The sequence below is a fragment of the Microtus pennsylvanicus genome, chromosome X (assembly GCF_037038515.1).
Source record: "Microtus pennsylvanicus isolate mMicPen1 chromosome X, mMicPen1.hap1, whole genome shotgun sequence".
In the NCBI taxonomy this organism is placed as follows: domain Eukaryota; kingdom Metazoa; phylum Chordata; class Mammalia; order Rodentia; family Cricetidae; genus Microtus; species Microtus pennsylvanicus.
Window position 1 is genome coordinate 18,278,082 of NC_134601.1, and position 15,166 is coordinate 18,293,247.

General features: G+C 50.1%; 1 protein-coding gene and 1 pseudogene across 1 annotated transcript; one reads left to right on the top strand and one right to left on the bottom strand.

The window, feature by feature from the left end:
* Positions 1-5,588: 5,588 nt before the first annotated feature.
* LOC142841874 (small nucleolar RNA SNORA70) lies at positions 5,589-5,764 on the top strand (annotated as a pseudogene).
* Positions 5,765-7,854: 2,090 nt separating this feature from the next.
* LOC142840252 (synaptonemal complex protein 3-like) lies at positions 7,855-14,736 on the bottom strand. Its single transcript, XM_075956856.1, has 5 exons — positions 14,708-14,736; positions 12,358-12,457; positions 10,954-11,052; positions 8,254-8,358; positions 7,855-8,160 (listed from the first exon to the last, which is right to left on the bottom strand). The coding sequence occupies exons 1-5, from the start codon at positions 14,734-14,736 to the stop codon at positions 8,086-8,088; spliced, it is 408 nt and encodes a 135-aa protein (XP_075812971.1). The 3' UTR covers positions 7,855-8,085.
* Positions 14,737-15,166: the final 430 nt, after the last annotated feature.

Sequence of the window (15,166 nt, forward strand, 5' to 3'; positions counted from 1 at the left end):
AAGGCTCCCGAAGTCACCTCACAGGCCACCCTGACCCCTCTCGCTCTGTGGTCCCTCTGTCCTGCGTCAAGAGCTTTTGTCTTCCTGATCCCTCTAAACCACCCCAGGAGCACTGGCACGGTACCCCGAAACCCCCAAAACAAAGAAACAAAAAACCCCCACCACTCACCTACAAGCCTCAGCTCTGCTAGACAGCCTCCCTCCACTCAGAGGTTGGTCACGTTTAGTTTGGCCCCACCTCCCAATATAACACTCTCTGATTGGCTGGCCTGATACCCCGTGGCGCATGCGCAGAGGTGGGCCAACATGATGCGCATGCGTCAAGGGGTTCAGCATGCCTAGCTCGACCAGTCACGCCCTCCCCTTGAGGCATGGCCCACGGCCTCATTTCATTGGGCCCTGGTCACACAGTTAAGCCCATCTTCCTGTGTATATGTCTGTCTCTGATTGGATGCCCCTGGAAGGGGCGTATATGTGCCATGGGGGCCAGTGGGTCCGATGGGCTGCTCTCGGGACATGAAACATAAGCGCTTACAAGGAGAGGTCAGGCGAGACTCCAGGGCTGGGCTGACCTATCAGTCAGAGCCAGGCGTTTACCCTGGGGCACAGCAGTTGAGCAACCTGAGAGGTCCACTGTGCTTTTCTCTCCAAATGGCGCTCTGGTTGCTGATGGCCCGTGGCTGTATCTCAGAGGTCTCAGGTGTTCATCCTGTCCCCGAATAGTACACAGGGGCCAGCTGTTGGATACCACACGTCCCTCCTCTAACACCCTGTCCGGCTAAGACCTCCCAGGCCCTCTATTTCTCGAACCTCTCCTCTGACGCTCTAGAGGTGTCTAGTCCAGTTCGAGGCTAAGGCCAGACTCAGGCACATCACATCACAGGCCCTCTTGAGCAAGCCTCCCCGGGATCCCCACCATCCAACCCCAGGGGCTGTGGTTCAAGCATTACTTGCCTAAAACCTCACCAGAAGATGCCCTTTCACCCAGTTATTCACTAGGTGATCCTAACCCAACCACACCTTCGAGAGCTTCCTTCCCTTCAGAAACCAGCCACAGATAGTTAGTCCTAGCCTTTCCGATGGACATGAACCCCTTTTTGGCTGGAAGGGCGTGCTCACATGCGAGGCAGGCACAGCATGGTCTGATGAGTACGGTGGCCTTTCCAGGCATGCATGCATGCCTGAGGGATGGCCATCAGGCACGTCTCACGATGCACACTCTGCTCCCCAAGGGCTGTAGAGGAAGGTAGTCTCTGATTGCCACGGCTGGAGCCTCACCGTGGAGTCCCTTAATGGTCAGTCACCTTCACCACCCTGATCCAACAGAGTAATCTCAGATAGTTATTTCTATTTTTATAGACATGAGGGTCTCATGCAGATAAAGGCCACCTACCAGAGGATACATTTAGGTCTGCTGACATAGCACCAATGCGTGGGACCGAACCTTTGTAGTAGGAGGGGGCCGCTAGTTCTTCCTGCCTGCCCGGTAGGCTTAGACACAAAACAATCACACAGAAACTGTATTAGTTAAATCACTGCTTGGCCCATTAGCTTTAGCTTCTCATTGGCTGACTCTTACATCTCAATTTAACCCATTTGTATTAATCTGTGTATTGCCACGTGGCTGTGGCTTACCGGGTAAAGTTCCCAGCTTCTGTCTCTGGTGGTGGCTCCATGGCATCTTTTTGACTTCACCCTTCTTTCTCCCAGCATTCAGTTCAGTTTTCCCCACCTAGCTAAGTTCTGCCCTGCCATAGGTCCAAAGCAGTTTCTTTATTCACTAATGGTAATCACAGCACACAGAGGGGACTCCCACACCAGCCCTTCAGGTCTTCTCTCAGGCTGTCTTAGTTAGGGCTTCTATTGCTGTGATACCATCCATAACCAAGGCAACAACAGAGAGGAAAGAGTTTATTAGGGGCTTATGCTTCCAGAGTGGTAGGGTCCATAATGGCAGGGAATGCAGGTGGCACACAGGGCACCTCCCGCTGGAAGCTGGTGCTGAGGGCTCCCATCTCAAACTGCAACCCAGGAAGTCAAGTGCAAAAGGAGGCTTTTGAAACCTGAAGGCCACCCCCCCACACACACACCCCAGCGACATACTTCCTTCCCTCAGCAAGGCCTCATCTCCTTAGCCTCTCCAAACAGCCACCAGCCACCATTGGATTTCAGAGAGGAAGGAAACTAAAGGCAGGAAGGAGACCACAGTCTGGCATCAACAGGTAAGCCTGACTCTGTTTAACCCAAGGACAGGGACTCTCCACCGGATCTATCAATCCCTGCTAAGTCACAATGTAAAGAACCTGGTCTGGGTGACCAGTTTGGGGACGACAATCTATTTCCTCTACCCCTCTGCCGGCCAGCCAACATTGAAAGTAGGCCATTCAACAGAGCAAAATGTTACCCACTTACGCTACTTCACAGTCACGCTAGCTATTGTTGTTCGCGGTGTCCTGCACGTCCTGCCAGTGTGCAAGGGTTAAATCCAAAGGAGCAGAGCAAGTCACTCCCATGTTGTTGGTTATGTTAGTTCCGGGTCTGGGAAGATAGGGAAATATCCCACAAAGGAAGCGAACGAGAATAATCACAAGACAAATTAAGACGACCAGACTCTCAAGGCTTCCTGGAATTCCAGGGGAAGACTATCCTTCCTCCAAGGTGGGAGATGTCGAAAGACACTCCAAGTCAAAGGGATAAATTCCACAGGTGGCTCCCTATCCTCTCCCTCCCCAATTCCGTCCAGAAGCTTCTGAAAGCGAACAGTCAGACCTCAGGGAGAATCTCTCAGGGGTCCCTCCTGGACCCCTAACCCAGTCTAGGGATCGAGACAAAAGTGTGCGATATTCAATAAGCGTATCATTACACAAATGAAGTATGGACATACGTATGTCCTCGGTTGGCCGGTTCCTATCTGTCCTTGGGGTATGTAGATGAAGCATACTTTGGACATATTTTTAATTGGCCAGTTCTAGGCTATCCTTGAGGCAAAGCTCTCCCATATGCTACTGTCTCCTACTAGATGGCCCTTGTCACATATGAAATGTTTTAGCCTAGCCTAAACAGCGTGGTGGAAAGCAATTAGATCAGTCTGACCGGTTTTTCATTTCTCTCATTACCCGCAAAACCTCAACACAGCATCCCCCAATATCCGATCACCCACCTAGCCATTATCACCCCAGTGCCTTTCTCCTCAGAAAGAGGACATATGGAACCAGTCTCTCTCCTCCCCAAGATTGCATCTCTATGATTGGCTGGGAGAGGGTGTTCCAGCAGGTAGGGCCTAGCACATGCCCACGTGAGTGGCGGGCTTAGCAGGCATAAAGGTGAGCAGGGCAGGCTCATGCGTGAGCCGTGCCCGAGAGAGGCCTCAGAGGCGTGCCTGCATGAGGCAGACCAGGAGAATGTGTGCTCACGAGGGAGGCTGTCCAGCACATAGACGCATGCATGAAGAAGGGACCAACAGGGCCCATGTATTAGATTCGAGGAGGCTTTCCAGGGCGTGTCCCCCCATAAGGGCCCTTATCGTGAGGCTTGATTCATGGCTGCAATGCCTTCAGCCGCATTAGGGCTATGGTAGTCAGAAGGGGATGCACCTCCATAGTCTCAGATATTTCAATTCTTGTTCCCGAGTTGGTGTTGCTTTTGGGGAGGCTCAGGAAGGTTGGACTTGTGGGCAGAGGTGTGTCACTGGAGGTGGGCTTTGAGAGTGTAAAGCAGTGGTTCTCAACCTTCCTAATGCTGCAACCCTTTAATACAGTCCCTCGTGTTGTGGTGACCCCAACCAAAACGTCGTGTTCATTGCTACTGCATAACTCTAATTTTGCTACTGTTATGAACAGAAATGGAAATATCTGCATTTTCCGATGGCCTCGGGAGACCCCTGTGAGAGGATCATTTGACACCCCACCCCCGAGGGTCTGCAGCCCTCAGGTTGCAATCCACAGGTTTAAGGACTCTCAAAAGGTGCCATGTCGAGTTTGCTCTCTCTAGTCCTGGCACCAACGTGAATGGCTGAAGGGACTCTGGCTAGCTTGAAATTGGTGTGCATGGCTCTGGCAGGCTTTGCCCTTCTCTCCCATTCCCTCTGCCTTGCTGAAGACTGTTAGATGACATTCCTAAAGCTAGCCACCAAGGTCCATTCACTCATGTGGTCACTTCCTCTTCCTGAGGTTGACTACCAAAGTCCAGCAATCAGAAGCTCCCTTTACTTCACCTAATGAACATGGCCAATTAAACTTAAACCCCTCACCCTAACACATGCATAGGAGAGAATCCGGTATAAGTCAGGGTTGTCTAGGTGAATAGAACCAATAGAGAAATGAACACACACAGACACAGACACACACATACACACAGACACACACACACATTCACGGGGTGGCTGGAATTCTTTGAATGCCTTACCCAATTGGGTGATGGATTGTTCACAAATGGCTTTCTGCATGCCAGACAGTGGGATAATTCAGTATCAGCTAAATTGACAAGCTGGAAGCCTCGGCTCAAGGAGAACAAATGATGTAACCGCAATCCAGGCCTGGTAGCTCCCTGGACTGTAGCTGCTGTGCATCTCCATTAGATGGCTGGAGGCTCTGGAGTCTTGTGGCCATGAGTGATGGTGACGGTACTACATGCTCTAGCTCAGGAAGGATGGAGCTAGGCTGCCCTGGCAGGCTTTCTCTTTTTTAATTCTGCCTTGGCTCCCAGACTACTGCATGGAAAATCCACACCCAGGGAGAGACCTTCCCCTGTTACTCTCCTGGAAATCCGTCCTCTCTGACAATGGTTCTAGAACAGACACACCAGAAGTGAGCTTCCCTAATCTTACCCTAGGCGTCTGTCAGTCCAGCCACGCTGACAACATAGACCAACAAAGACACGCTGCCTTATAGTTAGAGGAGACATTGATAAGCTCAAGGAAGTATCCTGGGTGGCCATCAACACAGTACGGCATGAAGAAAATGCTGTGTCACATACAGCATAGAGTATTTAACACATACATGACATGGCACATTCGCATGACCGACAAGCAAAGGAAAGCCTGTTATCCACAGGCAAATGGATGCAACGGGACATCACATAACAGCAAGAGAGCCACGCCAAGTGTCACATGTTCCCTTTTATCTCATAATGAAACCAACCAACCAAACAAACATAATGAAACCCAGGGAGCAGAAAGTAGGATAGGCCAGGCTGTGAAGAGGCTTGTGAGATGTAGCATCTGAGAGCAGGGAGAAGGTAGCAGTGTGGCGAGGCTGCACACCATCCATGCACATGTGTACGTGGGACGAAATGGCACCGCAGATGTCATTCATTTCTAACACTAATGTTACTGACCATAAAATTAAAGGTGGGCAAGGATCATGGCTCAGTGGGTTAGGTTTTCCATGCAAACATGAGAACCTGAGTTCAGATCACCAGCGCCCATGGAAAATCCAGGCACAGCAACACTCTTAAAGCCTAGAGCCAGCATGTCTGGTATGGAGGACAGAGTCCTGGATACATCCGCAAAGCTCTCTGGCCACTCCGCCTGACAAAATCAGTGAGTTTCATGTTCACTGAGAGACTGTGTCTTAAAAGATAAGGTAAATCTGCAGCCAACTAAGCTGCACGGGAGGTCCCCTTTCTCAGCGGGGCCCGCTGTGCAATGGTTGCCAGCAGCTTCTCACTGGGGCCTGGTGTGCCATGGTTGCCAACAGCACACTCGTTCAGAGTGACCTCACCCTGTTGCCTGTATGGGCTCCCCGAAGGGGCCTTGGAGACAATCTTCTGAAGGCTCTTCGAGCTCTGACCTCAATGTCGCCTCCAATCTAGGCCCCAGACAGGTATTCGCTGTGCCCTAGGGAAGCCTCAGGTCACCACGGCCAGGGGTCTCACTGTCCAGGCCATCACGTCCACCTGAATCATGCCTCAGAATAAGGAACATCGGATGGAGGCCCTACGTAAAGCCAAGTTCAAGCTCTCCGTGCTGCCAGAGGCAAGTGGTGTTAATAAGCCCCTTCCTCTCACCTTCTTGCCTTGGTCCTCCTCACTGAGTTCTTCTTAGTCTGTCTCTCTCAAAGAGGTGAGGCTTCACTAAACTGAATGTAGATTGATCTGAAGGACACAGTCTCTGAGAAGTGACTCGTTCCTGATGGCCGAGGGGTCAGCTGCATCACCAATCCTGGTCCCACGGCCATTGGCGAGCCCCGCACTCCTCGGGGCTTCTACTGTGGTGCTACCTTCTACCCTACTAAATCATGTTCAGTAATAAATATCACATCCTGTCTGGGAAAAGAGGGGTTACAAATGATACGCAGTGTCAACCTTTGCCCTACACAGTCACACACACGGCAGGGGTGAGGGTGAAACACAAGAGGAGGAAGGGAATACTAGGGAGGGAGAGGAGGGATGGAGGGATGGAGGAGAGATGGAGGGAGGGAGAAGGGAGGGAGGGATGGAGGGAGGGAGGAGAGATGGAGGGAGGAGGTGGGATGGAGGGATGGAGGGAGGGGGGAGGGATAAAGGGAAGAAGGAGGGATGGGGGAGGGAGGAGGGAGGGAGGTATGGAGGGAGGGACGAGGGATGGAGGGAGGGAGGAGGGATGGAGGGAGGGATGGAGGGATGTATGTGTTAGTAAATTCAATGGGGTAGTAAGATGGGTGAACAGGCACATTCCACCAGGCCTGACGAGTTGGGTCCAATCTCCAGGTCCGACAACTTCAGGACTCACTCCCAAGGTCTATCCTCTGTCCTATCTGTGTACATGTGCATGCGTGCGCACACACACATGTAACATTTTTGTAAAAAAGAAAAAAAATCCATCAGGTTGGCCTTCAAAGGAAGACTAGAAAAGAATTCACCATGAAAATTTGGGACAAAGAGTGGTAGGCAGATCCACAGGACGGGAAGGACAGGAGAATGTGATCATCCTTCCTCTCTCCCCTCCCAGAAGGCTTTTGTTCTACATCATAGATTCATTTCTGTAATCTACACAAAGAATAGGCTCAGCTCACAAACTCCGGGTAAAAGGTCAAGCAATTTCAAGTGTGCTGAACAGGGCTGGAGAGATGGCTCCATGGTTGAGAGCTCCAGCTGTGGTTCCAGAAGACTGGGATTCAGCTAGCCACCCCAGACTTTGGGTAGCTCACAACCCCCTGTAACTCAAGCCCTAGGGGAACTGAGTCTAAAGCCTGACCTTCCTTGTACCGACACACACTGGGAATATGCTCACAAAGACTCAACAAGGACACACCCAGGAAGATAAATGTCAAATGTACTGAACACAGATTCTCGGGATTCCTTCAAAAGATACAGCACAGGACAAGAGTAAGAGAATGACACAAGAGTCAGACAAACACACACGCACGCACACGCAGAACTACGTGAGTAAAATTAAACTCTAAAGAAAACACTAGAAAATGCTTGTGGAAACACCCACCTAAAATACTGAAACTGTAAGTGCCTATGCACACACTCACAGATAAAATATTTTTGACCAAAGGGAAGGGCAGGGATCTTCCAGCCAGTGTTGAATAATGCCAGAAATGAGTCTGGATGTCTTTGGGAAAAGCCAGAGCCCCACTGCAAGCTCTAAGCCAACAGGTGAAGATCTGGCTCTGCCTCGGGAACCGTGTTAACAGTCTAGCGCATCTGAGCACGAAAGTACGAGTTGTGCTCTACTGTATGTCTGAGTGAGCAGGGGGGCTGGTTTTCCTGTAAAGGCCCATTTGCAATGCAGTTGGCTCTGTGACCTCATGAATGAATGATAGCAAGCACGGAAAGGCGGATCCCACCGTTATTTATTTCTTCCTGAAATAAGCAATGTAACATTCACTTTGGGTAGGTGACAGAGAACCAAAGCAGCCTGTCGAAGAATCAAATGACATTGGCTTCCTGAATGTAACTGGCCCTGCTGGGGAGAATGTCAGGGTCAGGAGGGTCCACCCTTAAATGTTGCTACTCACAGAACTGTTGGGGTTCACTTCATGGTCAACAGAGTCTCAGTCTTATTTCTAACCAACACAGTAAAGAGAAAGGAGCTGCACTGACTACTACTAAGACCCTCTGGGCAGGGCTATTGCTCCCTGTGCCTCCTCCAGGTGAGCTTCAGAAGGTTTCTTCACAGCTGTCAAGGACCAGGGACTGAAGGTACGTCTCAACTACCGACACATCCTGCTCTTGCTGTGGGAAAACAGAGAGTTAGGGGATCATTGTTCCATCTCTGCCCTAAGAAAGCCATCCTGAGGCACACAGCATTACAGACCCACGACTTACACTTTCCATGATAACTCTGTCCTGCGCCTTGGAGATTTGTTTCTTCACTTCACTTTCTTCGCCACCAATGAGAGTTTTGCCATGTTCATGCAAGTCCTTGGCTTTCTGAAACAAACAAACGAACAAATCTCCACTAGAGTCTGGCTTGACACCTCACCTCATGTAATTTTAAAAGAACCGACTTTGGGCCAGGCGGTGGTGGCGCACGACTTTAATCCCAGCACTCGGGAGGCAGAGGCAGGCAGATCTCTGTGAGTTCGAGGCCAGCCTGGTCTACAAGAGCTAGTTCCAGGACAGGAACCAAAAGCTACAGAGAAACCCTGTCTCAAAAAATCAAAAAAAAAAAAAGAACCGACTTTGCATTTGCAAAGGATGCTTGTTAGGAATTCAGAGTAAGAACAGTGGCTACTTCAGCACATCTAAAGAGGTACTCCACTTCAGGAAAACTTCCAGTCCTCCATTTTGAGGTGGTATCATTGTGGGAAAGAAGAGCAAAGGGACTTATCTGGAAAATGGGTGGAGATATGTTAAAGGCCTCACGTGGGGCAGACCTGGGAGGCCAGGCATGGGCCCACATTGAGACTCCCCAAGGATTCCCAAACTGGACACCCCCAAGGCTGCCCAGAGGAAGGAGCCATTTGCCATGCCCATAGAATGTGATTTTCACCGAAGAACACACAGTGTGCAATCCCACGACCCTTGGGTCTAAGGAAAGCTCAAGCCAGGACTCAACTCCCTCTGTGCTCTCAAAGGACACTGTAGGTGTGGACACAGAGGAGAAAGAAGTGTGTCGCCCTCTGTCCAGAAAAGGGCAAAACGCCGGTCCAGTCCCTGCCCTATTCCCAGGGTCCAGAGCAGCTTAGGAACAGATGACCTGCACACTAGCTGAACACAGGTAAGGAAGGGGAGCTTGCTGGGCTGGCGCCTGAAGAGGACACAGATGGCGACTGCAAGCAGTAGAAACATTAGGGAAGACAGCGCACATGGTGCTTTCTGGGCACAAAACAGAAGCAAAGCATGGGCAGGGAATGGAAGTCACTTCAGGAGAAGCTGGTACTCTGGGAGGGAAGACGGAGAGACAGAAGCAAGCAGCCAGTGAACCTTTCAAGAAGGTGTGTGTGTGTGTGTGTGTGTGTGTGTGTGTGTGTGTGTGTGTGTGTGTGTGTTAGAGGGTGTTGTGCGGAGGACACAGGAAACACAGAGAACAAAGCAAGAAGCCCACCGGGAAATCTGGGAGAGGGAAAGGCCGTGTTTCAGGACAACAGTCTCTCAGAGGCAGAGCTGAGGACTAGGAAAGGAGGGAAGCCTGGGTAGAGAATCAGAGGGAGAGCGAGAGAGGCAGAAGAAAGAGCACATGGCAGAAGGGACCACCTGGGAAGCCAGAGAAACCCAGTCACAAGGCTCCCTCTGAGCTACTGCTGCTGCACACACTGAGCACCCACAGTTAGAAGTGAGCCTTTCTGGGTGGCTCTTCCAACAGGCTCCCAGGCAGTACTCAGCTGCATTAGAGCTGCATGTTCCCTTTCTTAAGCTCTTCCTATAGGCCTAGATGTATGTAGGTGGCTCTCAAGGTCTTGAATACTAACTTGTATTTCTGCGTGCATGGGGGTGCAGGAGAGTGTGCATGCACAGGTGTTTGAGTATGGCGACCAGAGGTCATAAAAAATTCAAAGTGATTTCCTTCACGCGTACATGTCTGCAAGTATACCTATGCACTTGGGAATACCTGCGCCTTCCAGAACCCCTCAACACATCAAGTTTTGAGGCAGGGTCTCTCACGAAACACGAGGCTTTACATTTTGACTGTTCTGGTGGTCCCACAAGCCCCAGGGATCCTTTTGTCTCTACCCTCACCACTCTGGGCTTATAGGCACATTCCTGGTGTACATGGGGGTGCTAGGAATATTCACTAGGGTACCAACAGGGGTACTCACACTTGCTCAGAGAAGACAGACCTAGCTTCTCGCCATCATTCTGAAAACATTCAATTTATTATGACACATGGAGCACTTTAGATAGGGCATCTGAGTCGGGTCTGAGGAGAGATCTTTCACAGAGCATTTTAATGAGAGCATCAAAAAGAATTCCCATTGAAGGGCTGCTTCAATCCCTGGATATACAGAGGTCACTTAGGACCTGGAGCTTCAGCAAGGGTAGAACTGCCAGTTCGCAGTTCAAAGAGGATTAACCCTCTACCAGTTTTTTCATTTCTCACATCTCTTGGGGAGATGCTGAAACTCATGACCACCAACACTGGAGAACAATGCTAATGTCGGAAGACTATAAATGTATGAAAGAAAATAAAAGCTACCCTTGCCCATTGTGTATTTCACTCATCTGTCCAATCCAAACAGTCAGAGAAAACCAGAAGGATCCCCAGACGTGCCAATCTCCATCGCAATGTCACCGGAGGTCCATAACTCATCACTGCGATGCACTGTGATCCCCTCTAAGCAGAGCTCTCATCACCAGCTCCTGTGCTAGAAAGCTGCCCCCGACACTGTCATCGGCTTCCCAGGTCAAACAAACCTTAGCATCGCTCCTAGGTGTGGGGAAAATTTTCCCAAGAGAGTGTGATCATGCTCTGCGAAACTAATTACTTCTCCCACAAGCTGAGAAAGGGCCAATCTGTCTTCTCCTTTTATAGACACGTGGCATGGCATAGGGGTGTGTTCTGTTGACAAGTGCAATCTACCAGACCTTCAAAAATGTGTCACGTAAATCTTTAGCGTTTCCAATTGTGGTTTCGTGATCCCCTATAGCTTTCTGTAAAATCTTCATCTGCTTCCAAGTTATAAGCTGAAACGTAGGAGAAGAATGACAAAATGTCAGTACAACGGAACATCCAACCCTGCTGCCAGTCATAGAAATCGCTTCCCGTGATGTTTTGTGTGCTGACATTTCAAGAACGCGTTTGAAGACATGCCTTTCAGTGCCAAAAGCAACATAACAAGACCTGACCTGTCACAGAGGGAGATAGTCCGTCTAGCTGGTGCAAAAATACTATAAAATCATTATTCAGATTGAAATTAACATAAGCCCCACCTCATCTGTGGATTCCCACCTCACTCACCAAAATTAAGCACAAAACGTACCTTTGTTTATTCATAAAGTATTTTTAAGACACCGAGGGCATAGACTAGCTTCCAAGGAATCCCTTCTCCCACCCCCCCAAAAGTTCTTCATCAATCAGTCATTCCCTGGGTGTGACATCATCCCATCAACTGTATTATCGACCTAATAAGAAGGGCAGGGAAGACGAATAGCAAACATACTGCAGCTCCTGTGGTCAAACATTCCACAGCAACATGTCAAAAACTGCAAGCACTCCATACACAAAGTCTAGAAAAGCGGGGATTCTTCACCGCTCTGCTTTCACCCTCCTAGGAAACTGAGGCAGGGAGGTGACTTATTTTCTGAGCTTTCATGAGGAGCAAGCAGGAGGACTATGGATGCATGGCAATCAGTGGGGTCCGGAGAACATGCTCCTCACCGCCAGACTGGAATCTGTCTCCATCTCCCTCAGATTCCAGGCTCTGCTTCCCTACTTTTGGAAGTCAGCATCTTTGGGAGTACCGCCCTGTCCTCCATCAGGATGAAAGACTCCTCAAAGACAGCACTACTCTGTGTCCATGAACACTTAGCTACCTCTGAACGCTAAGCCTCCATCTGCTCTGCCACAGCCACAGGGACTGCTCTCACTCTGCCTCCCTCGTCACTGTGTCAGAAGTCTACCTGGGACCGCACCCTCACCCTGTCCTGCACCTTTGGCATCTGCACTGCAGGGATGGTATAGCTTTCCCTCTGAGCACCCAAGCCCATCCCTTCTCCTGCGCTCTCCAAGCAGTGCCTACTCCGCCTCCCTCCTATGCTGGCTCCTAAGCCATGACCACACCACCCCTCCACAGAAAAAGAAGCAAGCTGGAGAGGATGGCCAGTCTCTTGGGGACACAAGCACCACCCTCCCTGTCTCCCTATGCTCATGTCCCATCCTGTCCTGTCGGGTCCTTTCCGTGGCGATACGCAGCAGCATCGAAGCATCAAAGCCCTGCCACTTCGGAAACAGACAAGGTGGCTCTATTCCAAGCTAAGAGAGACACTCACAGCGAGGTGATCTTCTTGCTCCCTTGAACTCTCCACATCGTCCAGCCACCCCTGATGCATCGACTCAAACATCTGGGAGTGCATGGCGTGAAGCTCTTGCCTGTGAAACACAGTCACAATTACTGAGCGCTGTCACGCTGTGTGAGGCTACGGCAAGGACGCACACACTTCACATTTTGAGACAAGAGCCAGGCGCAAAAGAGAAAGGGGACATGAATTAAACTGTCTCCTGAGAGGCGGAAATATCACTCTCGTCCCAGAAGAACTTGTCTTAATTTGCTACCACCGGTGTCATCACTTTGTGCATCTTCCCTCTCGCATGCCGAGAATGTTCGGAGGCATACGTTTCCCAAGATTGCATTTCCGGCTTAAAATTAGATTCATCTTCCCTTCCCCTTATGGAGTAACCTAGAGATCCTGAGAGCCCAAGTCCGTGTACTGAAGGCAACATACCCTTCATCTTCTCGGAGTCACATACACAAAGAGTGCACAGAACCATTTCCCCACACTGGGACGACGATTTACCAAAGAGAGCGCTGATGGCACATCCTAAAAGGTACAGTTTTGAGGACCACAGAGGCCTGGCCTTCCTCACAGGACATTATCTGTATTGTCATCTGAGAAGTGAGGAACTGTTCTCTTACCAGTCCTGCTGCAGCTAACACACCTGAGCGGCATAAACGAGGGGGGCGGTCCTCCAGCTATGGACAGGACTAGCTCACAGAGAAAATGCAGTGCTACCTAGGTCCCATTAGCGACTCCACTCAGCAGTGTCACAATGGCAGGCGGGAGTGACTTTGGAAGGAAGAGCGAAAGCTGTACAGGTTTCCTTTACAGAGGGTCGGTCACAACTTTACCTTGACTTCTGCTGCGCTTTGAAAATACTGTGGAGGTTTGCATTCAGGATTCTGAAAGAGGCATGTATATCCTTTTCAAACTGCTTCCTCTTTGACAGGAAGGATCGGGTAATGTCCCCTAGTCGACAAAGGAAATGGTATCTCTTTAAATCAAATATCCACAGGAAGAGGCGCTCTTTCATCCCTGACATACCACCTACACGGTAACAGGAAGGAGTATGTACAGATTTGGTGTTCATTTTGTTCTTTGTTCTATTTTTCTTTTCTTAAATTTTAGACCGCCTCTTGTGTAGCCCAGGCCGGTCTCAAACCTGAGAGGTAAGCAAGCACGACCTCCGGTTCTGGATTCTCCCCCCTCTACCTCCTCTGTGCTAGCAATACAGAAATGGGGGCATCGTGCTTTGACGAGTGACCACCACTGACACACCGTTTTCTGGAAACCTCAAAAACCAAGCAGTTCATTTGTACCACAAAGAAGGAATGCTGTCTGACATCCTTGCTTGCATAAACTGACTCTATACACCGGCAAAGAATTGACGATGTCTCTCTTGTAATGCTGTTTTAGGGTCACCTACACAAGTAATAAAAAAAGCTGTCTCAGCTTGAGGGGCGTGTGGTACTCTGACTCGGTTACCGTGGACGACAGACCACAAGCTAGTGTGGCATGCGTGATGCTGATGTTCGTTCGCACGCCATGACACTCTTCTTGCCGGGCCATGGCCTGGCTGCCTTCACCATTCCCTGTCAGGCTCAAGGGTGTGTATGGCCTAAATGCTGCTCTCCAAGCCCTTCTTGGGCAGGGGTTCCTGAAGAAGGGCAACTTTGGAAAGCCAGAAAAGTGACTTATTTCACAACGTGAAAAACAGCTGCTGAAATGCCACATACCATTCGTGCAGTAAGATAAAAGGCAGAGATCAACCTGCTTGCCCATCATCTCCATTGCAATGCAGGAAGCAGGACACTCTCCCCCCAGCCCCCCGCCCGGTGACAGCTGCAACATCCCCCTGTTTAGAGCAGCTAGTGAAAATTTAAGCTAAAGGTAGCCCCTAGACGAAAATGGCAATTTACTCTTCCAAAAATTAATAATAATGATGATAAAAATCCATCCCCTGAGCGACAGAACTGTTAACAGTCTCCTGTTGTCCTGCTGACTGGCGACCACGTTCTCACCACGCTTGAGTTGTAGGGTCGGAAAGAAAGCTCCTGGACTAGCAAGACCTGTTCAAACACACCTTTGAAATCCCGTATCCTCTTCTGAACAGGGTCCATGTGGAAAATGCACACAAGAATCCTTAACTGAGGACAAACATCCTAACTTCGCTCTGAAGGAAAGGCAGGCGAAGCACGCGATTTCGGAGAGACCAGCGCTCATGTGAGGCAAAGTTGGATTTGCCTCTCCCGGGTCATTGGTCTTATTCCTTTATTCAGGTTTTCACAGTGAACCAAAGAGCTCACTGCAGATACATATGGGCACACGGTTAAGGGTTACTTACTGGAGCGTGGGTGACTCAAAGTCAGCCATATCCGCAGGAAACCAACCTCAGGCTGGGTGCTGGATGACTCATGAAAACTGCATCCCTGCCCTTCCCAGCCCAACTGCACTGGGCGCCACAAAGAGTCTCCTCTCAGCAAGCAGCGGCTTTGTGTTACGTTGTGACAGCCTAGGGGTTTGTATACTACATGTTGACCGGAGCCCATTGACTGTACAGCACTGACGAGTTTCATAAAGGTGTGCCCAGCTGTCTTTCCTGAACTACAGCCGTATTCACTCTCCTCCTTCCTCAATCCCCTCCTGCTACTTACTCCTCCTCTAGTACCCAGCAGTGTCTCTTCAACCTTCATGCCAGGTGACCACACTACACCTTCAGAGTCAGCCTTAACTCCTCAAACTTTCCCCTCTATTGCCCATTGCCTGCCTCTCCCCAGTCTCCCTTCTGAGTTCGGGTGATATC

Excerpts from the sequence above, each read along its gene's own strand:
- LOC142840252 (XM_075956856.1), bottom strand. The coding sequence starts at position 14,736 with ATGGCTGACTTTGAGTCACCCACGCTCCA. Across the intron at positions 12,458-14,707 it reads TTTGAGTCACCCACGCTCCA|GCAAGAGCTTCACGCCATGC; the intron begins GTAAGTAACCCT and ends TGTGTTTCACAG. Across the intron at positions 11,053-12,357 it reads AGCAAGAAGATCACCTCGCT|CTTATAACTTGGAAGCAGAT; the intron begins GTGAGTGTCTCT and ends CCTACGTTTCAG.